The 21,675-nt window shown below is 45.8% G+C and overlaps 2 protein-coding genes and 1 long non-coding RNA gene across 23 annotated transcripts in view; 2 read left to right on the top strand and 1 right to left on the bottom strand.

Annotated features, from left to right (window-relative positions):
- Positions 1-4,828, bottom strand: part of LOC126954625 (uncharacterized) — a 45,754-nt gene extending 40,926 nt beyond the window's left edge. The window contains exon 1 of the long non-coding RNA XR_007725663.1: positions 4,400-4,828. This is a non-coding gene — a long non-coding RNA (uncharacterized LOC126954625). The remainder of the gene's footprint in view (positions 1-4,399) is intronic.
- NDUFC1 (NADH:ubiquinone oxidoreductase subunit C1) overlaps positions 1-21,675 on the top strand; it is an 829,703-nt gene that overhangs the window by 537,974 nt on the left and 270,054 nt on the right. Inside the window, exon 1 of one of the 15 annotated variants that reach the window (XM_050790278.1) lies at positions 14,107-14,116. The exons of the other annotated variants lie outside the window; for them this stretch is intronic. The gene's annotated coding sequence lies outside the window, so the exon portion shown is untranslated. Of the gene's footprint in view, positions 1-14,106; positions 14,117-21,675 lie in introns of those variants that run through there. 15 annotated transcript variants of the gene reach the window in all.
- SETD7 (SET domain containing 7, histone lysine methyltransferase) overlaps positions 14,993-21,675 on the top strand; it is a 54,556-nt gene continuing 47,873 nt past the window's right edge. For 6 of the 7 annotated variants that reach the window (XR_007725660.1, XR_007725662.1, XR_007725661.1 and 3 more), the window contains exon 1: positions 16,313-17,646. Coding sequence is in view for 4 of the 7 variants with exons in the window: in XM_050790244.1 (XP_050646201.1) it covers positions 17,607-17,646 (40 nt within the window). In the remaining 3 variants the exon portion in view is untranslated. Of the gene's footprint in view, positions 14,997-16,312; positions 17,647-21,675 lie in introns of those variants that run through there. The other variant, XM_050790245.1, reaches the window with a different exon arrangement.

Raw genomic sequence — 21,675 nt, forward strand, 5'->3', positions numbered from 1 at the left:
GTTACTGTTATGGGTTCAGTTGTGTCCAAACACTAACCCCCAGAACCTCAAAATGTGATCTCATTTAGAAATACAGGCTTTGGCCAAGCACAGTGGCTCATGCCTGGAATCGCAGGTGGGAGGACTGCTTGAAGCTAGGAGTTCGAGACTGGCCTGGGCAATATGGTGAAACCCCATCTCTGGAAAAAATAAGAATTAAAAATTAGTCAGGCATGGTGACACAAGCACCTAGTCCCAGCTACTTGAGAGGCTGAGGTGGATCGCTTGAGCCCAGGAGTTTGAGGCTGCAGTGGGCCAATATTGTGCCACTGTAGAAGGAAAGAAGGAAGGAAGGAAGGAAGGAAGGAAGGAAGGAAGGAAGGAAGGAAGGAAGGAAGGAAGGAAGGAAGGAAGGAAGGAAGGAGGGAGGGAGGGAGGGAGGGAGGGAGGGAGGGAGGGAGGGAGGGAGGGAGGGAAGGAAGGAAGGGAGAGAGAGAGAATGAGAGAAAGAAAGAAAGAAAGAAAGAAAGAAAGAAAGAAAGAAAGAAAGAAAGAAAGAAAAAAAAAGAAAAGAAAAAAGAAAGAAAAGAAAGAAAGAAAGAAAGAAAGAAAGAAAGAAAGAAAGAAAGAAAGAAAGAAAGAAAGAAAGAAAGAAAGAAAGAAAGAGAAAGAGAAAGAGAGAAAGAAAGAACGAGCAAGTGAGCTTGGGAGAGGTAATCAAGTTGAAATCAGGTGATCAGGGTGGTTCCCAATCCAATATGACTAGTGTCATATTGGGGAAAGTTAGACATAGAGATTGATGAGCACACAGGGAAAGCAATGTAAAGACACAGGAAGAATGTGGCTGTGTGCCGCCAGTGGCTCACGCCTGTAATCCCAGCACTTTGGGAGGCCAAGGCGGGCAGATCACTTGAGGTCAGGAGTTTGAGGCCAGCCTGGCCAACATGGTGAAACCCTCTCTCTATTAAAAATACAAAAATTAGCTGGGCTTGGTGGCACATACCTGCAGTCCCAGCTACTTGGGAGCCTGAGGCAGGAGAATGGCGTGAACCCAGGAGGCGGAGCTTGCAGTGAGCCGAGATAGCACCACTGCAGTCTGACCTTGGCAAAAGAGTGAGACTCTGTCTCAAAAAGAAAAAGAAAAGAAGAAGAAGATGGCCGTGTGACTGGAGTGACGCATCTACAAGCCGAGGAAACACTAGAAACTTAGAAGAAGCAACAAAGGATTCCCCACTACAGGTTTCAGTGGGAACATGGCCCTGCTGACACCTTGATTTCAGACTTCCAGCCTCTTGACCTGTAAGATAATACTTTTCCGCTATTTAAGTCACTCAGCTTGTGGTACTTTCTTTGGAGCAGCCCTAAGAAACTGATACAATCACCAACCTAGATTTTAAAATAATAACAACAACAACAGAAGCAATAATGGTGTCCTTGTTTAATCTTCTCAATAAACCAGTGAAGTGAGTATTATTATTTTCCCCATTTTAGAAAGAGGCAGGCGGGCACGGCTAAGTAAGGTTGAGAAATTTGCTAAAAAGGGATGGGGCTTTGATTTGACTCTGGACCACCTGACTTGGAAGCCTTCTATGTTATACTCCTGCTGACACTGTAGAGCAGGTTCCATGGAAAACCCCAACTGCCTGGAAAGGAAACCCACACAACTCCCTATCCAGGGAAGCCAGTATTTAAGGCCTTGTCTTATTATTTCAGTTAAAGTAAAATTGTAACTAGCTACAAAATGTAAGTGCTCCAAACACATTACTAAGTAAAATGTAAAGTAGTTTTAAATTAGTAATCATCTGGGATTATCCAGACCCTGCTTCCCACTATTAGTATAAATTAGTCAATAATTGAGTCTCTGTATTTGTAATAGAGATAATAAAAGAAGTTATGTAAGAAGTGTGACTGTTTTCATTTTTTCCATTTGATAAAACTGAAATGCGGAGAGACAACTGACTCGTCCAGAGGACGTGGCTGCAATAATAAATCCAGAACTAGAGCCTGGATCTTTTTATCATACTTTTCTTTTTTTTGAGATGGAGTCTCCCTCTGTCACCCAGGCTGGAATGCAGTGGCACAGTCTCAGCTTACTGCAACCTCTGCCTCCTGGGTTCAAGTGATTCTCCTGCCTCAGCCTCCTGAGTAGCTGAGATTACAGGCGCATGACACGTCGCCCAGCTAATTTCTGTATTTGTAGTGGATTCGGGGTTTCACCATTTTGGCCAGCCCAGTCTTGAACTCCTGACCTCAAGTGATACGCCCGCCTCGGCCTCCCAAAGTGCTGGGATTACAGGCATGAGCCACTGCGCCAGGCTTTATCATACTCTTAGTCCAGTATGCTCTGCCTCTTTTAGAAGCAAACTTGTACTGATGTATTCCACATATGCCTGAATGCAAAGAGAGGACATATGTAATACAATTCTTATTTTTCCAATGAGATTCCCCCTCCCCAAAATTAGCCTAATTGGATATATAAACTACTAGGATGTAGACAAGATTCAAATGTCTATAATATTTCAGAGATTAATTCGGTTGCACATATATATTACTTTTTGACACATAATGTATATATTTATGGGGGACAGAATGATATTTTGATACACATATAACATGTGTAATAATCAACTCAGGGTAATTAGCATATGATAACCTCAAACATTCGTCATTTATTTGTGTTGGTGACATTCAAAATCTCTCTTATGGTTATTTGAAAATATGTAGTAAATTACTGTTAACTACAATCCTACAGTGCTATAAAAAACTAGAACTTACTCCTCCTCTCTAGCTGTAATTTTTTTTTTTTTTTTTTTTTTTTTTTTTTGAGACAGGGTCTTACTCTGTCACTCAGGCTGGAGTGCAGAGGCATGATCTCGGTTCACAGCAACCTCTGCCTCCCGGGTTGGGGTGATCCTCCTGCCTCAGCCTCCCAAGTAGCTGGTATTACAAGTGTGTGCCACCACACTTGGCTAATTTTCATATTTTTAGTAGAGATGGTGTTTCGCCGTGTTAGTCAGGCTAGTCTTCAACTCCTGACCTTAAGTGATCCACCCACCTTGGCCTTCCAAAGTGTTGGGATTACAGGTGTAAGCCACTGCGCCCAGCCTCTAATTGTATGTATGTTAATCAACCTCTCCCTATTCTCCCACTCCCTGTACCCTTCCCAACCTCTAGTTACCACTATTCTACTCTCTGCTTCTGTGAGTTCAACGTTTTTAGCTCCCACATAGGAGTGAGAGCATGCGATCTTTATCCTTCTGTGGTTGCACATATATTTAAATCACACATTATATAAAACAATACCTTAAGAAATATAGCTTTTTAGGCCGGGCACGGTGGCTCACGCCTGTAATCCCAGCACTTTGGGAGAATGAGGCGGGTGGATCACCCGAGGTCAGGAGTTCCAGACCAGCCTGGCCAACATGGCAAAACTCCGTCTCTACTAAAAATACAAAAATTAGCTGGACTTGGTGACATCTGCCTGTAATATCAGCTACTCAGGAGGCTGAGGCAGGAGAATCACTTGAACCCAGGAGGTGGAGGTTGCAGTGAGCTGAGATCGTGCCACTGCACTCCAGCCTAGGTGACACAGTGAGGCACTATATCAAAAAAAAAAAAAAAAAAAAAAAGAAAGAAAGAAAGAAAAGAAATACAGCTTTTTAAACATTTGTATTAACTTATGAGGTACAAGTGTAATTTTGCTACATGCATAGAAGTATAGCTATCTTCAATCCCACATTTCGTGAAACACTTTTATTCAAACTCTTCACATACATCTTTGACACTAATGTCTTCATCACTAGAGCCCCTCTCAAAATCATCCTGTATAATTTTCAAGAGCATACTCTTTCCTGCCTACGCACTTAACTAAATTCCATATAAGATACTCTTGTTGGAAATGTTACCCCATTTTGTACTTTGTCCTCTAAATGTAGATTCATCATCTAAAATATAACTATTTACTGCTATTGCCTTTAAGTGATCTTTAGGAGTTCATTTACTTGACATAAAACACTTAATAATTATGAAGTACTCTTTGCAGGAATAATTCCTAACTGTGTCTTCAATTTCTTTGCTTCCTTCTTTACCAGTTCTACTGGGGTACTCTTGCTGCAAGCTTCCAAAATTAGGGTTGATTTCAGGATAATGGCTCTTTCCCAAATAGAACACTTCCTTATTCAAAATAGGAGAAATTTCAAATTCTGGAAAAACATGAGAAATTTTAGAAGACCTCCTCTATAAGGAGATGGCCCCTGCTTTTGGGGCCTGAGTTTTAGGAGATAAAAAGCTTTTGCCTCAAAGTAGCATCACAAAGATCAGATATAGGGGGAAAATGCCTTAAATTACCTTGTGGTAAACACCAATGAAACTAAAACTGAGCCCATTATTTTTTAAGATGTAGTAACATGTTTATACTCACATAACCCAGGCAGAAGCTCTCGGAGGAACTCCATGAGGCCCGGGAGCCACACCTGTCACATACTCCAATTTCGGCCTCATGGAAGACTTCCTATAGGTTAACTCCAGCCTCCAGAATTCACTGGGGAGAAGTGTCTGTGTCAGCCCCGCCTGCCCTCTGCATGCTGTGGATCTGCAGGAATGTTCCTCACACGGGCTCAGACCTGCCCAGGCCCAGCTGCTGTTAGACAGACTCAGCTTTCGTCCACAGCCCTGTCAGATGCTGGACTGTGGCCTGGCCATGACAACCCGGCTTCCACTCCCTTCTCGGAATCTTCCACACCCCTGACTCTTCCTGCTTCATTCTTCTTTGTTGGAAGCTGCTTTTCCCCAAGCACTAATATTCAACATAAACATTTAAATTGTGTTTCTTATTCATTTTCCCGGTTGTGTTTCCTAGAATTTAAACGCACTTCGTTTTCTACTTAGCATAGTGGGTTAAATAGGCTTTTGTGGGCTAGTCTGGGAACATTGTTTCCAATGAAAAATGCATTCTGTGTTGGAAACAAACAAAACAAAGAAACTTTGGGAACACAACCTCTTTGTAGAGTGAGGACTGCCTGTCCTGCCTCATGTATCAGAATTAAAGTCTGCAAAGGTTCTCTTTTCAAATCTGGGCAGCTTTAAAAAAAACAAAAAACAAAACCCAATCTGGGATGGAAAGGTAGGAATCCAGCCATATCTGAAAGAACATGAGAAACAGATGTTTTTGTTTGTTTGTTTGTTTTGAGACGGAGTCTCACTCCCTTGTCCAGGCTGGAGTGTAGCAGTGCGATCTTGGTTCACCACCTCCGCCTCCCGGGTTCAAGCGATTCTCCTGCCTCAGCATCCCGAGTAGCTGGGATTACAGGTGGCTGACACTACGCCAGCTAATTTTTGTATTTTTAGTAGAGACAAGGTTTCACCACGTTGGCCAGGCTGGTCTCAAGCTCCTGACCTCAGGTAATCCACCTGCCTCGGCCTCCCAAAGTGCTGGGATTACAGGCATGAGCCACCATGCCCACCCTTTTTTGTTTTTTTAAATCATCCTCTTTCTAATTGGGGGTAGTGGTGGAGGGTGGGGGATGTAGAAATAAAGTGAAATAATTGCTCTCTGCCTCCTTAGGAAAACACCAGACCTCTGAGAAGGAGGTGATTAAACCGTTCAGTCACTTGACAAAGATAATCTAATTAATTAATGAAAAGATTTAACACCCATGTCTGGAGCATCTGCAATGTGCTAGACACTCTTCTGGATATGCCATGACAGCTCTGACATGACAAGCAAGGTCTGTGGAGAAACGGAGACTAGGTAACAGAATGAACAAGAACGTGTAAAGTGCTGACAAATGCTATGATGAAAATTAACCAAGGGAAGTATTAAACCAGAGAAGTATTCAATAGAAGTGTGGCTGGTTAGCTACCTTTGGTTGTGTGGCCAGGGAAGGCATCTTTTTTTTTGAGATGGAGTCTCGCTCTGTCGCCCAGTCTGGAGTGCAGTGGCCGGATCTCAGCTCACTACAAGCTCCGCCTCCCCGGTTTACGCCATTCGCCTGCCTCAGCCTCCCAAGTAGCTGGGACTACAGGCGCCCGCCACCTCGCCCAACTAGTTTTTTGTATTTTTTAGTAGAGACGGGGTTTCACCATGTTAGCCAGGATGGTCTCCATCTCCTGACCTCATGATCTGCCCATCTCGGCCTCCCAAAGTGCTGGGATTACAGGCGTGAGCCACCGCGCCCGGCCTGGGAAGGCATCTTTGGGGAGGTGACTTTTATGCTGAGACCAAAAACCACCTAAGAGAAGATGAGGGGAGTGGAATCTAAGGTAAGGAGGAAGGGCGAGTGCAAAGGCCCTGAGGTAGGATAGAACAAAAACAGTCTCAGCCTCCCAGAGTGCTAGGATTACAGGCGTGAGTCACCGCTCCTGGCTACACTGGAAGGCTTTAAACAGGGCAAAACCTTATGTGATCTGACTTGAAAGGCTACTCTTCTACCTATGAAGAACAGGCAAGAGTAGAGGCAGAAGCACAAATGAATCAGATGACAGCAGGGATGCTGGTGGCCACCATGTAGTGTACACTTAACCGTGTGCCTGGAGCTCCTTAAAGCCCTTTGTCTGCATTATCCATTAATCCACACAACCTCTCTATAGAGTAATTTCTAGAATGTCCATATTACATATACAGAAAATAAAGTCTAGAAAAGTAATGTGCCTCCAACTGGTAAGAGTTTTTTTTATTATTATAATTATAATTACAAAATTGATTAAATCAATAATAGTTATCATAAGAAACATTTTTTAAATGAGCAAAAAGAGAAATTAAATCACTCGAGATCACATCATTCTGTGATAATTACTATTAACATTTTGGTTTATTTTTACTAGATGTTGTTCTATGCAAGTATATTATCTATTGTTCTCAAAAGCATATGATTGCTTGCTTCTACACATTAAATAATTTCTAGATTACAAATGTTTACAATTTTATTATTAATTTTAAGAACACTGCCTACAAGTTCATCTTTTTTTTTTTTCTTTTAAGTAGAGACGGGATTTCACCATGCTGCCCAGGCTGGTCTCAAACTCCTGGGTTCAAGTGATCCACCCACCTCGGCCTCCCAAAGTGCTAGCATTATAGGCATGAGCCACCACTCCTGGCCTACAAGTTCATCTTGAATGACACTATAAAAAAAACTGTGGCAGCCAGGTGCGGTGGCTCACGCCTGTAATCCCAACACTTTGGGAGGCCTAAGTGGGTGGATCACAAGGTCAGGAGTTCAAGACCAGCCTGGCCAAGATGGTGAACCCCGTCTCTACTAAAAATATACAAAAATTAGCTGGGCGTAGTGGCAGTCACTTATTATCCCAGCTACTTGGGAGGCTGAGGCAGAGAATTGCTTGAACATGGGAGGCGGAGGGTGCAGTGAGCTGAGATCACACCACTGCACTCCAACCTGGGCGACAGAGCAAGACTCCGTCTCAAAACAAAAACAAAAACAAACTGTGGCTGGGTGTTGGGTGCGGTGGTTCACGCCTGTAATCCTAGCACTTTGGGAGGCTGAGGTGGGTGGATTGCTTGGGCTCAGAATTTCAAGGCCAGCCTGGGCAACATGGCGAAAACCCATCTCTACAAAAAAAAAATTTAAAAATTAGCCAGGTGTAATGGTGCACACCTGTAGTTCCAGCTACTCGAGAGGCTGAGGTGGGAGGATCACCTGAGCCTGGGAAGTGGTAATGCCACTGCACTCCGGGTGACAGAGCAAGACCTCATCTTGAATAAATAAATACATAAATAAATAAAATGCTGAACTGTAATACACGGAAACAAATGTACCATTGGACAGTTAATTAATGTATTACTTAAGAATGGAGTTAATTTTAAAAAATGCAAGATTATGTGTCCTATAAACACATTTATAGGACAGGTGTGTGTGTATGTGTGTGTGTGTGTGTATATATATATATATATATATATATATTTATTTATTTATTGAAATGGAGTTTCGCTGTGTCACCCAGGCTGGAGTGCAGTGGCACGATCTCAGCTCATTCCAATCTCTGTCTCCTGGGTTCAAGTGATTCTTCTACCTCAGCCTCCCAAGTAGCTGGGACTACAGGTGCACACCACCACACCCAGCTAATTTTTGTATTTTTAGTAGATAAGGGGTTTCACCATGTTGGCCAGGCTGGTCCCGATCTCCTGACCTCGTGATCAGCCTGCCTCAGCCTCCCAAAGTGCTGGGATTACAGGCATGAGCCACTGCACCCAGCTATGCTTATATATTTTTATAAAGTGTCTGAAAGGGCATACCAGATTGTTTGTCATAGTTACTGTTGATTGTTAGGATTTTGAGTGATTTGTACATTTTATTTTTGATATTCTATTTAATCTCTCTCCAATGAATGTTTTTCTTCTAAAATTAATAAAGTAAATGGTGATTTAAAATTATAGATTAAGACTGGATTTTTAAAAATTAATGAAGTTCGGCTGGGTTCGGTGGCTCACGCCTGTAATCCCAGCACTTTGGGAGGCTGAGCGGGCGGGTCACCTAAGTTCAGGAGTTCGAGACCATCCTGGCCAACATGTGAAACCCCATCTCCACTAAAAATACAAAAAAATTAGTCAGGCGTGGTAGCAGGCACCTGTAATCCCAGCTTCTTGGGAGGCTGAGGCAGGAGAATCGCTTGAACCCAGGAGGCAGACGTTGCAGTGAGCTGAGACCATGCCATTGCACTCCAGCCCGGGCAACAAGCAAACTCCATCTCAAAAATAAATAAGTAAATAAAAATTAATGAAGCTCTTCAAAAAGCATTTTTCTGTCTTCCATTTCCACGGCTCAAAAGTCATCTGTCAGCTGTACCTTGCTCCTAAGATGGGCATCCTTACCCATGGCCAGCCAGCCTGCTCATGGTGGGCTTGTCTGCATTGGGCCCTCAGTGGTAGAACAGTTTTTCCTGGCAATATGCTTGCCAACCTCCTGGACACCTGTACGTCCAGTAGCATGCTAGGCACTGTGAAGGATGGCACATCTGCTGCAGAGAGAATATCTGCCCTCCACTCAGCCACCAGAACCAGAAAAACAAACTGAACGACTTGAACCCAAGAAGTATATCATCTCAAATAAGGGATGGGGGTCACTTGGGACACCTCCACAAAAGCATACCCCACAGAGACAAGGTCAAATCTCTCCTTTGCCATGAGAGGCCAGCCATTGTGATTTTGTCATTTCCCCTACGATGCAGTTTGGATGTTGTCCCCTCCCAAATCTCATGTTGAAATGTAATCCCCCATATTGGAGGTGGGGCCTGTGGGGAGGTGGCTGGATCATGGGGATGGATTTCTCATGAATGGTTTAGCACCATCCTCTTGGTGCTGTCCTCATGATAGTGAGTGAGTTTTCAAGAGATGTGGTCGTTTAAGTGTGTAGCACCTTCCGCCTCTCTCTCTTGTTCCTGCTCTCTCCATGTGACTGCCTGCTCCCCCTTCACCTTCTGCCATGATTGTAAGTTTGCTGAGGCCTCCCCAGAAGCTGAGCAGATGCCGTCATGCTTATTGTGTAGCCCGCAGAGCCATGAGCCAATTAAATCTCTTTTCTTTCTAAATTACCTGGTCTCAGATATTTCTTTACAGCAATGTGAGAACAGATTAATACACCCCATAAGTCCATCTTGTATGGCACCATAAACTTGATGTAGTGCTTCTTTAAGAACTTTTCCTTTACTAAATAATCTTCTAGAATTATTTCTCCACAACTGTCCTGCTACTCCCATTTCCTCTATCTGTGCCTTTTCATGGTTTGCACAGCTGTGGTTCCAATCCCACTCTCACTAGTTATGCGACTCCGGACATGTTATTTGAACTCACAGTCTCGGGTTTCCTCATCTATAAATGGAGATCATATTCCGTAAGGTCATTTTCAGGATGAAATGAAAGGATGTGACTCAGTCTCCTGGGAAACAGCAGACTGTCTCTAAATGACATCTCTTGTTGCTTCACCCCTGCCCTCTGATGCCCACCCTCTGAGGAGTCTTGTCACTCTGCATGAAGTGTGAGGTATGGCTGAAGACCCAGTGGGCCTTGATTTGAGCCTCATTTGGCCACATTTCAGTTGTGGGATCCTGGGCGAGTCTTTAAACATCTCTGGTCTTGGGGATGAATTATTGTGAGGTGCAAATGAGCTCAGAGATGCCAAATTACATTCCATTCAGGATAAACCTTTCCAAATACTTGAAAGGTATATGTCAGCAATAAAAATAGCCCCTTAGATGAAAATAAGCCTATAAACAAGATGACTCTACTTGGATATAACCAATCCCACAATTCTCAATGCACATTTTCAGAAGGATCATTACAAAATATTAAGGAAAGTTAGTTGCAGATACTCCAAATTCTATAGGATTGGCAAGAAGGGAGAGATCATTGATTTTCCCCTCTCTCTTATCTTGTCTACAACTGAGAATGAACCTGACCTGGTTCAAATCACAACCTTTGCCACATCATCTTGGGGAAGAGCACAGAGCAGGGGACACAGATGAGGTGGAGGTGCCAAGACTTCACAGCTGAGTAATGACCAAGCTCCCTGCTCTACTGAAGAACTCACACTGTCTCAGACTTAAGGCATTCCCCAGATGCCAGGTTGGGAAGTGATGCTTATAACTTGCAGAAGACCTACTCTCAACTGTCATTTTTCTCCAAGGAGACAGTACAAGGCCTACCACAGGGCTGCTTTCTTTTTGGTCCTCTATCTTAAGCACAGGAGCATTTGAGCAGGGCTTTTTAAATTTGTCTGAAAGACATTCCAAAAGCTGGCTACAGCATCTTTTCCTAGGAATTGATCTATGGACTCAGCAAGGAGGATCAATAAGGCCTTAAATGACCTGAAAGGACATGCCAGATCCAAAGAGGCTGCAAGACAGGTCTCCAGCAAATACATACAGGAAGGGATGGCTTAGCATCAAGCCCTTCCGGGTGAGGGCTGCCTGTAGATCAAGGGTTGTCATTTCAATGCCAGGTCCCAGAAACATTTTAATCAACCTGTCTTTGTTTGTGACTGAGTGAAGAGGACCACATGTATATTTTCATTTCTGGATATTGGATTCAAAGTCAGAGAGTCCCATTTGGACAATGAAGAGGACACTTTGACTTCTATCTATGTTATAGTAGATGGTACCTGCATCCTCAAGGTGGCATTCCGTTGCCTAAGTCATCATAGCAAAGAACCAACCTCTCCACTCCTGCACAGAATAGAAATATCTTTGAGCTGAGTGCCCAGGAAAACGTGGATGACTGTATCACAGAACAGGCCACATGGGTCTTAATATGTCTGGTCTATTTCTCAGAAATCATGGTAGCCTAAGAAGGTTGGCCCACTGTTGATGGCTCGTGAAACAGAAATGAGATGCTTTCCCAAGAACTTGAGAACTAGGTTGCTCTCAGAAAGTTTGACTACCAAAATCTGCACACCCAATGGTTTTGGCTAGAATTCAGTGGGCATAAACCAAGAGAGTGACTCAATTTGTGACTGAAAAGTTTGAGGATTACCTCAAATTCCCATTAAAGTGACTTGGCTATAATGCCAGGAAGATAGAGAATGTCATTATGACTTAGAGAGTGTAAATCTGCCTAGTGGGCTGTACAGGATGCTGTGTGGAGAAACAGGTTTGAAGAAACTAGAGCACGGGGAAAGAAGCTTGAAGCCTCAGAAGCCACAGGGCCATCTAAGCAGGGGTGAGTGGGATGGGTGAGCAACCTCATTCTTTCAGAACACTGTATCAGGAGTATTTGTCTTGTCGACCACACAACGAATGTCATTCATTCTACTCCAGATAACTAAGCAAATTTTCGGATGGAATTTGTCTTCTCAAGTGCATTTATTTACATAGAGAGACCTTTTGCCCTGACGATGTGAGTATTCTGATCTGTCCATCATCATTCAGGTATACATCTCTGTCTCTCAGTGTCTAGTTAATGTGAGTCCACTCGAGGAAGGTCAAGAGCTGACCCTTGATGAATGTTGTGACATTTGTGGTAAATAGGTCAGCTGGAAATACTCCTCTGCCCCTCCTGGGTATGGTAGTGTCAAAAGAGTGTACCATGTACCTGCCCTCTGCAATGTCTGCTTTTGCAGACTACCAATTGCAGGACCCAATCATCTTAATTTTAGCCCAGTAATTTTTCAAAAGCAGTTAGAGAAAATAATACCTAAGAAAACACATTTGGTTTTGTTGGTGGCTGTCTTTATTTTTCAAATTTCTGCAATCCTATTGTTTTTCTGAAGTAATTTCTAAAACAGATGCCCCTTTGAAAACTATTTCCAATGTTTCTTTTGTGTGTGTGTGTGTGTGTTTATTTTTTACTTTTTGAGACGGAGTCTCACTCTGTGGCCCAGGCTAGAGTGCAGTGCAGTGGTGCCATCTCGGCTCATTCCAACCTCCGCCTCCCAGGTTCAAGTGATTCTTCTTCCTCAGCCTCCCGAGTAGCTGGGACTACAGGCATGCACCACCAATTTTTGTATTTTTGTAATTTTTGTATTTTCAGTAGAGACAGGGTTTCCTCATGTTGGCCAGGCTGGTCTTGAACTCCTGACCTCAGGTAATCCACCTGCCTCTGTCTCCCAAAGCGCTGGAATTACAGGCATGAGCCACCACGCCTGGCCTCATTTTTTTTTTTTTTTTTAAATCATTTCACTCAGCAGCTTCACTAGGCCCAAGCCTGACATAAAAGTTTTCATATCCCATAATGCAAAAAACCCCAAGAACTCTCTGAAGGAACAATATTGGCCCAGAGTCGACCCAAACAGGGAGATCTGGGCTGCATCTTCCCTTCCCCCCACCCTCCCCAGAAAGTCTAAATTTAGTTTACTGGATACACTGCAATGACATTAACATGTTGCAAAAACAAGAATCAAGCAAAAGAGAAAGAGGAAGCTTAATGTGGCATGAGGTATTTTAATACCATGGCAACTGTAGTGTCTTCTCTATTATTTAATTCACTTCCTTAGGTCAGGTTATTCTGCCCTCTCTCTCTCCTGCACTTCCTGTTGCTGTAATCAAATCAGGTCACCCTGAATCTGTAAGTCTTCTTCCTGACTGCAGTCATGTCTATTTCCAGCAGAATGAATTTTCTCCATTTCTTTCTTTGCTCCCTGGACCTTTATTTGGTGCCCTTGATGTCCCTGCTCTTCCCAGTGCTCTACAAGCTGCAAACGCTTCCCTTTCATCCCCATCTCCTCCCCCACCGGTCTCCTCCTCACTGCTCCTCTCCCAGCCCCTCCCTCCAGTTTCTGCAGTTGTCACTAACACAGTTAGCCACTTGATTAGTGACTCAGTGATTCAGAACCCAGGAACCTTGGTTCTCCTAAAACTTCCATGCTTCCCTCCCTAGAGCCAAGATAAAGGTTCTCCCCTCACCCGCCTGCCCAGATAGAGCCATTAAAGTGAGAGGACTTGAGTATTCAGTTTGTTAGAGTTGCCCTGGCTTCTTCCCGTTTCCTTTTTATGTGCCTTTTCCTGGGGCTCCTCAGGCTCTATTTACCTTTCCTCCAGAAAAGGTGACAGAGAAAGTTTGAGCTTCGAATTTATGTAGCCCAACTCCTCATTTACAAATGGGAAAACGAAGGCCCTGAGAACTGAATTGCCCAGTTGCTTCGCTAGTTCTTGGTGGAACCAAAACAAAGTAAAAACTCAATCAAACTGGCTAATTTGGTGGGAAAAAATATTGTGAAGTAGTGAGTAGTGCCAAAACGAGACTTGATGATTATTTAAAAGCTCTTTCACTAGTTCTATCCTTGTCTTCCTGCTGGTGGTGTAAGCAAGTGGTGGAAACCAGAGCCAGGTCAACAACCATAAAGTCACCAGGCCACCTGGAGAGGCCCTGATTCGACTTCCTACCGCTGAGGTCTCAGAGGCTTCTCCCTCCCAAATACATGGAGACCCAGAAGACTGCTTGGGCCCCTCCAGTCCCTGCCAGCGGGCAGGATGAAGAGTCAGTAACAGCCAACAGTAGTGAATCCCACACAAGTTCCACATTCACTAGTTGTTTCACAATTCGCTTAGCATGCATAGCAGCGAATTGACAGAATTGTTTCCCCTAAATGTAGGAAGGTGCATAAAATACAAGAAGCTTGTAAAAATATATTTATTGCAAAAGTTATATCAGTCTTGTATGTAAGCACCAGCCTTCTCCAGGGAAAGACAGGGGTGGTAGAATGAATAAAATTAACTCAGTATTTTGACTGCTTGCTGCAGTGGAAGAAGGACTTATGTTTCCCAAGCTGGGTATGAAGAGAAGGAATCCAGCCTTGGAGGCAACGGAAACTAAGCCAGAGCAGCTTAGAAAAGTCACCCCTCCTCCTGACTCAAGACCAGAGACAGGAAAAAAAAAAAAAGTCACTCTTGATGTGAACACGAAAGCAACTCTCACCCAGCCTAGATGTTGGATGTCCTGTGCAGTCCTGTTCCTCCCCAGTAGAGCTCGTTCTGTCTCACTGGGAGCTGCCAAGTTAGGAGCTGAGCCACACCGCTGCTGCTGCCACTGCTGCTGCCGCTGCTGCTGCTACACATTGTTTGTGATGAAGAGTTTTATTGATTTTCTAGCCCATGACCACATTGGTGGGGACAGAGTACGACAGGGGAAACTGGTGGAAAGCCAATAAGAAAGAGAGTTTATGAAATCAGCTCTCAATGAAGAAAACTGTGGGAAAGAATGCGATGGAAGCAGATTTGGGGCCAGTCGATGTGGGAAAGTAGAACAACTCAAAAATGCTCTTCAGATTTGAACTGAAACAAAGCACTTTGCCAAAACACAGGAGGAGAATCCAGTCTGTGAGAAAGACTCAGCACTGTTTATATAAAACAGAATATTCCTATCTGCAAAATCATTGCTGACAATGCTTAACCCACATTCTGTACCAGGCACTGTGTTGTGTTCTAGGACCATAAATAAGAATCAGTCCGTCTAGAGAAGGAGACTTGAAATATACACAACATGATTTGTAAAGGTACAAGTGGATCTTAAGAGAGTCATAAAAACATTTTGCCCTAGCTTTGGGCCCAGAGCCAGCAGGAATGAATGGTGGGGGAAGAGGGATGGAACTGTGTCCCTGCTGCTGCCTGAGTCATGTGCAGATCTGGTGAAGGTCCTCTGGTAGTTCCTCCCCCCCCATCACTACTAACTTTGCTAGAAGGACCGTGCTCCCTTTCTGTCCCTGCCTCTTGCAGGTCCGGAGGAAATCTCTGCTTCACCCATGGAGGCCGTAGGCAGGGTTTCAGGTGTTCTCAAGGTAGTAGATAGAAAGGGAGCGCTTGACAGTTTGGGTGCTTAGGCTGGGAAAACCTCACAGCACCAAGGGGACAGTTGGACACTTGCAACATGATTCCTCCCCTCTCCTTCACTCCCACACGTACCCACCCACCACGAACCTGTGTCTTCTGTGCGTCTGGAGAGGAGATTTCTTCCAGCCTCCCAACCCTGCCTCACCCCCTTTGAGTAAGAGAATGAAGTATTTTTGCTGCTTTCTTTAGCTTTCAGCATTGTATTCACCCCTGAAAATCAACTGGAAACTGGGGAAGTATCTGGTATGTTCTAGTGCACCAGTATAATATGCAAGGGAGGAGGTGATATGTAAAAAGGTTAAATAAGAAAAAATATATAATTCAAAACCAGTGAGTGACCGAGCTCAGTAAATGATAGCTTTTTAAAAATCAGATATAAAATCCTGTTTCTGTGGTTCATGTTTGAAAATGATGTAACCTAAAGCGGCTCTTTCATCTTCCACTGCAGGTACACCTTCTCTGTTTAGCCTTGGACTCCCAGTATCTGCACTGGAGGACTTTAAGGAGGTCAAACCTAAGCCAAGAGACTTCAGAGAGGTGTAGACTAAGCTAGAGGGTGTCTTGCTTGAGCCAGAGAACCTGAGTGGTCTAGCCTAAGCCCCAAGGACCTTATGTCAATGTAGACTAAGCCTCTAATCTGGAGGAATTCAGGCTGGCTGGCTGGGCTCCCAAGACACCTCTGCAGGTGAGCAGCACCAGGACTCAAAGTCTCCTAACTTCTGGTCCAGGGCCCTCCCCTTTCTAAAATAGTCAAAGGGGCTGAAATTCCTGGAAGTGTGTGGTACTAATGTTCCTAGCATTGTTCTCTTTTTCACAGAGGAAAAACTGCCTTTAAGAAACAAGCCGGCAATACTTGACAAAAATATCTACCATTTAAGCACAGAGCCAAAAACAAGGAGTAGTCTCCCGGGCGCTGGAAGTATTTTGAAATCCCCAAAGTCTCATTCATTGTTCAGAAAGCAAAATGGAACTACTTTTTTTTTGCTCCCTCCTCCCCTCCATGCAGTAGCTGTTCTTGGCAGGTGCCCAGAGTGGCACCCGGTAATTCCACGGTACATTGTGTACATTTGCATCTATTTAATCGGCTATTTACAGTCGTCCTTTACCGCCACCTGTAAGAGGCAGAGCCATAATGACACTAAGTGGCTGGGCCGGAAGCCGGGTGCCCAGTGGTTTTCTCCACTTGAGGATGCCTGAATCTGTGAAGTGGTTGGCACTTGGAGAAACAGGGAGACAGCTGGGGACATCGCACTTACAGGGCGGGAGGCGCGGGAAAGAGGCGCGCCAGACGGAGGGTCCTTCCTTCCTCGTTAGCTCCACTCGGCGGCTCCTTTTCAATTACTACAGCCGCGAGAAGGAACCTGCCGAGCCTTCGGTGCGGCTTGTTTCCTGCCTGACAGAGAGCCCGCTGCCATTTGGATTTGATGCATTTCTGAATCACCCGAGGGCCTGGCGACCCGAAGGAGGGCGGGGAGTGGGGGCGCTGGGGTGGACCCGCCATCCTGCGGAATCCGGGCCAGATAACAGCCCCCGAGCTCGGGAAATCGGCTTGCGGATGCGATGCGGGACCGCGAGGACACCTGCGCTCCGGTGCGTGTCGCACTCGTGCAGCTCCCGGTGGCGAACGGGGTGATGTGGGGGCGAGGGTGAGAGGAAGTCCAGGCGCCAGAGCGTCAGAAACGCTTCCTTAGCTTCCCTGGCACTTTGGAGGTTGTCTCGAGGGGGCACGGACAGTGCACGGCGGACTTTCAAGTTGCTCCCGGCACAACTGGAGGCCGGGAGCTCGGAGCCCCCATGGGCCGTCCAAGTGTCCGGAAGAAGCCTGCAGCGCCCGGGACCGCGTTGCGCGCTCGGGGCGCGCCAAGCCGCGCCTAAGCAAAGGAGAAACGCTCACGGGCCAGAGGCGGGTTGGCTGGGACGCGGAATACGCTCGGCCCCGGAGCGCCTTTCGTTTTAAGGAGCCTTACTTCTGGAAAGGGACAGGGAACTGTCAATCAGCGAGGGAGGGAGCGCACCGGCGCTGGGTGATGTCAGCGGATCAGCTGCTCGATAACAAAGAGGGGGTATTACAGGAGAAAGTTGCAGCAGCTGCAGCGGCCAAGGCGACACACCGGAGCCTCCGAGGCGAGGGGCAAGTGGGCGAAGGGAGGGGGGACGACGGCTGCTGCCGCAGCAGCTGAAGGCCAAGGAATTGAAAGGGCTGTAGGGGGAGGCAGTGCGAGCCAGCCCCGACTGCTCCTCCTCTTCCTCCTCCTCCTCCAAACTCGCGAGCCCCAGAGCTCGCTCAGCAGCCAGGAGCACCCGGAGGGACGGGAGGCAGCCGCGCAGCCCCGAGCTGGGCAGGGTCCCCAGCCGCCATGGATAGCGACGACGAGATGGTGGAGGAGGCGGTGGAAGGTACAAGCATTTCTCCAGGGCCGGGGGAGGAGGCGCAGAGGGCCCGGAGCGCGGAAGGAGTGGCGGGCTGCAAGCGGCGCGGCGCCGGGCCCCGCGGCCGCCACTGTCCCTTACACGGGTGGCCGGCTGCCCGGCTCGGGCGGGGGCCCGACAGCCACGGTCACGCCGCCGGGAGCGCGCACTGCGCGGCGGGGCGCAGGCCGAGAATGGGGCTCTGCCAGGCCGGGGGCGCTGGAAAGGCACGGCCGCGCCATCCCGCCCGGCCACAGCCTGCATCCACCCTCGGAGTTGCGAAACCTGCCCCGCGCTCTGGCCTTTCCTCCTTTGGGCGCGGAGGGTGGGTGCACTCCTCAGGGCAGCCGCTTGAGGCCGGCGGACTCCGCGGAGCAATCCCCTAGCCCAGTTTTGGCCACCCGGATTCCCTCCCGGCCGCCAGCCCTTTTCTTCTGCTGCCTCTGCGCCCGGCGGCGGCCGCGGCCGCGTCCGGGTAGGTCCCCCGGCGCAGCGCACGGGGCCAGACCGGGCACGTGGCAGCCGCGGCCCAGGCGGTAGCGCTTCCGAAAAGATGAAATCATTGTCGGGCGACTGACAAGGCTCCCGACCCGGGACTCGAACGCGCGGCGTCCGGGAGGCGGGCGGCCCTCCCCTCCGCTGCCCCCGAGCGAACTCAGTCAGGCCTCCCCCTCCCCCTTCCTGCTTCGCCGGGGTGCAGCCGCCACGCTGTGCAGGCGCGCCGCGAGCCCGCACCGAAATTGCTGGGTGACACTTAACTTTCTGAATTCCATGCCGTTGGCTGTGGGTGATATCACCGCCTCGGTGTCGTGTTTCTCCGCCCCTTCTCTTCTACCGCCCCTCCCCCGACTTTTCTCGCCACTTTGTTTTGCTGAGTTTCTCCACCTTTTTTTTTTTTTTTTTTTTTTTTGCTAGTTCTGAAAAAACGATGTGGGGACGTTATACAATCTCGTTGTTTGTATCATGGGATGTTATGATTTTGTAACAGCGAATACTGGAAAATACTCTTTAGTGTATTTATTTGGTTCCACTACATACAGTACGTCGTGATGTTTTTCAGTGTGGTGTGGTATGATACCAGAATGTTTTAAACCAAGCATGTGAGTAAATAATTTTTAGCTGTTTGTTGAATCTGGTTTCTGTCTGATTTGTATAAACACAAGTTCTGACGAAAGATAAACAAAAAAGTGGCAACACTACAAATGCATAAGGATACATGGTTGTTGTTACATTGGGAAAAATCAGTTTTAATGTTTTCATAAACATAATTCCCTTTGCAGTGCTTCTGAGGTCTTAAGGGGAGATTAAGCAGACTAACATTTCTGAACTCTTGAAAAGTATTCAATGTAATGCCAATATTAAAACTTATTTCTTCATCTAACTTCGAAGCCAATTAAAGAGTGTGTGGTTTTTGTTAAGAACATTTTCACCATGTTGTGAACTCACAGAGCTATTTATCTCTGTAATAAATAAAGCCCATGTTGGGGCTGACTGGAGCCCAGATACATTGATTGAGTTGATCCACAGGGAGCCTTCTCAGAAGTTAAAAGTTGTTGACTTCTTGTGCCTCCATGTTGTGAAAGATAAAGGAAAAATGATCCCAGGATTGTTAGGGTTTGCTTTCTTTCTTCAACATTTACTTTTACTTGTAAAAATTAAATACAAACCCTTGATTGCTGGTACTGTTCTCCGTGTTAAACCACATTCATTCCCCTTTGAAGCTGTTTACAAACATATGTCCAGTTGACCACAGTCCTCAGGCTCCTTTGCAGACTGTGACCAAGAGCTTTAGAAATGTATCAGTATTGTTTCTGTGAGACTGTCCACTGGATTCGAAAACAGGGAGGTTTACATAAACAGGGATGGTTTTGTTTTATAGGGTAATCATCCACATTATTGTCCAAAATCAGAGACCCCTTGAGAATGAGGGGCTATTAATAACGATGCTGGGACAAGTAGCTTAAGCCTTGAATGTCTGGGGCAACCTGGGACACATGGTCACTCAGTTGTAGGTAACTAAACAATTAGAGCAGCACAGAATCTTTAAAAGCCCAAGAAGCATCTCAGGCTCTAACTTGCACAGTGCCAGGAGTGTGTGTGTGCACATGCAGTAAACTGTACCTGTGCCATGCACTCTTGTCCAGCCATTCTTGGCCTTGTGAGTGCTGTTTGCAATAGTCTTTACATAACATCTAACACTTACACAGGGGACTGGTATAAACTGCTTCTGCTCTTTCCCAAAGAGAAGCTAGTCTGAATATCTTAGTGTTTAAGTACCAACTAATCTACCTCTTTCCATAAACACAGCCTCTGTTCTCAGTAGTTTCACTGTCATAGCTATTATTATCGTTGCTATAATTGTTTAGTTCTTATTAAGTGCAGGCTGTGTGCTAAGTGTTTCACAGACATTATCCATTCAGTCCTATTCAGTCTTATGAGGTGGGTACTAATATTATCCTAATTTTACAGAGGCGGGAACTGAGGCATACAGAAGTTAAGGACTAATCCAAGAACACTCAGTGAGGTGGAGAGACTGGCTTGGACTTCCAAAACGGCCCTCCACCAGACCAAACTGTCTTCCTACATTTTTTATTTTTAACGAGTTAGTCAAATTTATGAAACACTTGATAACTGAGTTTGGAAGTGACAGTTAAATATTATGTCAGTGCCATTTTTTTTTTGTCACTATAACTCTGTAGAGGTTGGTTCTGATAGAGTTCAGTGACTTTCAGAAAAATGCATTTGGGGAAAAAGAACTTAACCTGTGTCCTCTGCAATGGCTCTCTTTTTCCTTCTTCATTAGAGATTTACTCTGGGGAAGAAATTAGTCTCTTCAGGACTTGAGTTTAAATGTCTTATATATCATGTGCATTTAGTTCTCTTTCAGGATATGATTGTAACTCTGGGGAAGTTCTGAACTCAGGGTAGACAAATCCCTGAGGTGAGGGGAGTGGCGGAGGCTGTGTCAAGAGAGTGTTCTGTGTACTGTGTTGGCTGTGCTCTTGTGAGAAGACAGCAAGCCCTGGGCCTCAGAGAGCCTCAGAGGGCCTCAGAGCTCCACCTGAGCTCTGCTGTGGCTTTTGGAAAACACTTTGAGACACACTGGTTCAGTGAAGAGTGATGTTTAGTTTTCCAGTGTTATTCCTCTGGGCATCTGGGAACAGAATTTTATTATAGCATCTATTTCTTTGTCTACCCATAGATACAAAGATGAATATGATGTGGTCTCTAATATAATTTCAAAGAAAAATAGCTATACAGATGAATGGTGACGGTTGAGAGGAAGTAAAAATTAGTTCAGCTTAGGGAAGTCAAAGCGGAAAGATTTTCCAGAAGAGGTGCCGAAGAGCTGAGTCAGGTTGCGAGGGGAACTTTGTGAGTGAAGACACGGAGGCATGGAATTCTGCGGGTGCACGCAGAGAACAGTCATTCGGTTTCACTGCAACAGGGAGCTTACAAGGAGAAAAGTGAAGGGGAAGACAGGGAAGGGAGGCTGGATCACAGGCTGAGAGCATGGACTGTGTGCTGGAAGCCATGGAAGCCGTGGGGGCTCTTTAAAAAAGGGAATGACAGGATCAGGACTCCACTCCGGGAAGATTAACAGGCAGTGGCCAGCAGGACAGTCAGAGGGACTGACACAGCAGGTGGGGTACCTTGAAATCTCTTTGCAGTGGTCCAGATGCGCAGTTATGAGGGCAGGAAAAACAGAAGGGCCTGGAAATGTATAGGAGACATGGTGGAAGAATGATCAAAAGGGGGAAATATCAGAACAAGGGACCAGAATGAAAACAAGCAGCTCAGTGTTCCACTGCCACAACCCCCTCAAAATATTAAGATTGTTTTTTATTAACACTCCCCCTAATATCAGATTCTGCATGTCTCTACTAAGACAGCTCATGCCCTGTATCTAGGAAAAAATGCATATGAAGTGTATTGTAGCACCCTTTCTGTGTGGGCCACATATTAAAATTATGACCCTCACAACTAATAGTTGAACTCTTGCCAACAATTACCCTT

This window comes from Macaca thibetana, chromosome 5 (assembly GCF_024542745.1).
Source record: "Macaca thibetana thibetana isolate TM-01 chromosome 5, ASM2454274v1, whole genome shotgun sequence".
NCBI lineage: Eukaryota > Metazoa > Chordata > Mammalia > Primates > Cercopithecidae > Macaca > Macaca thibetana.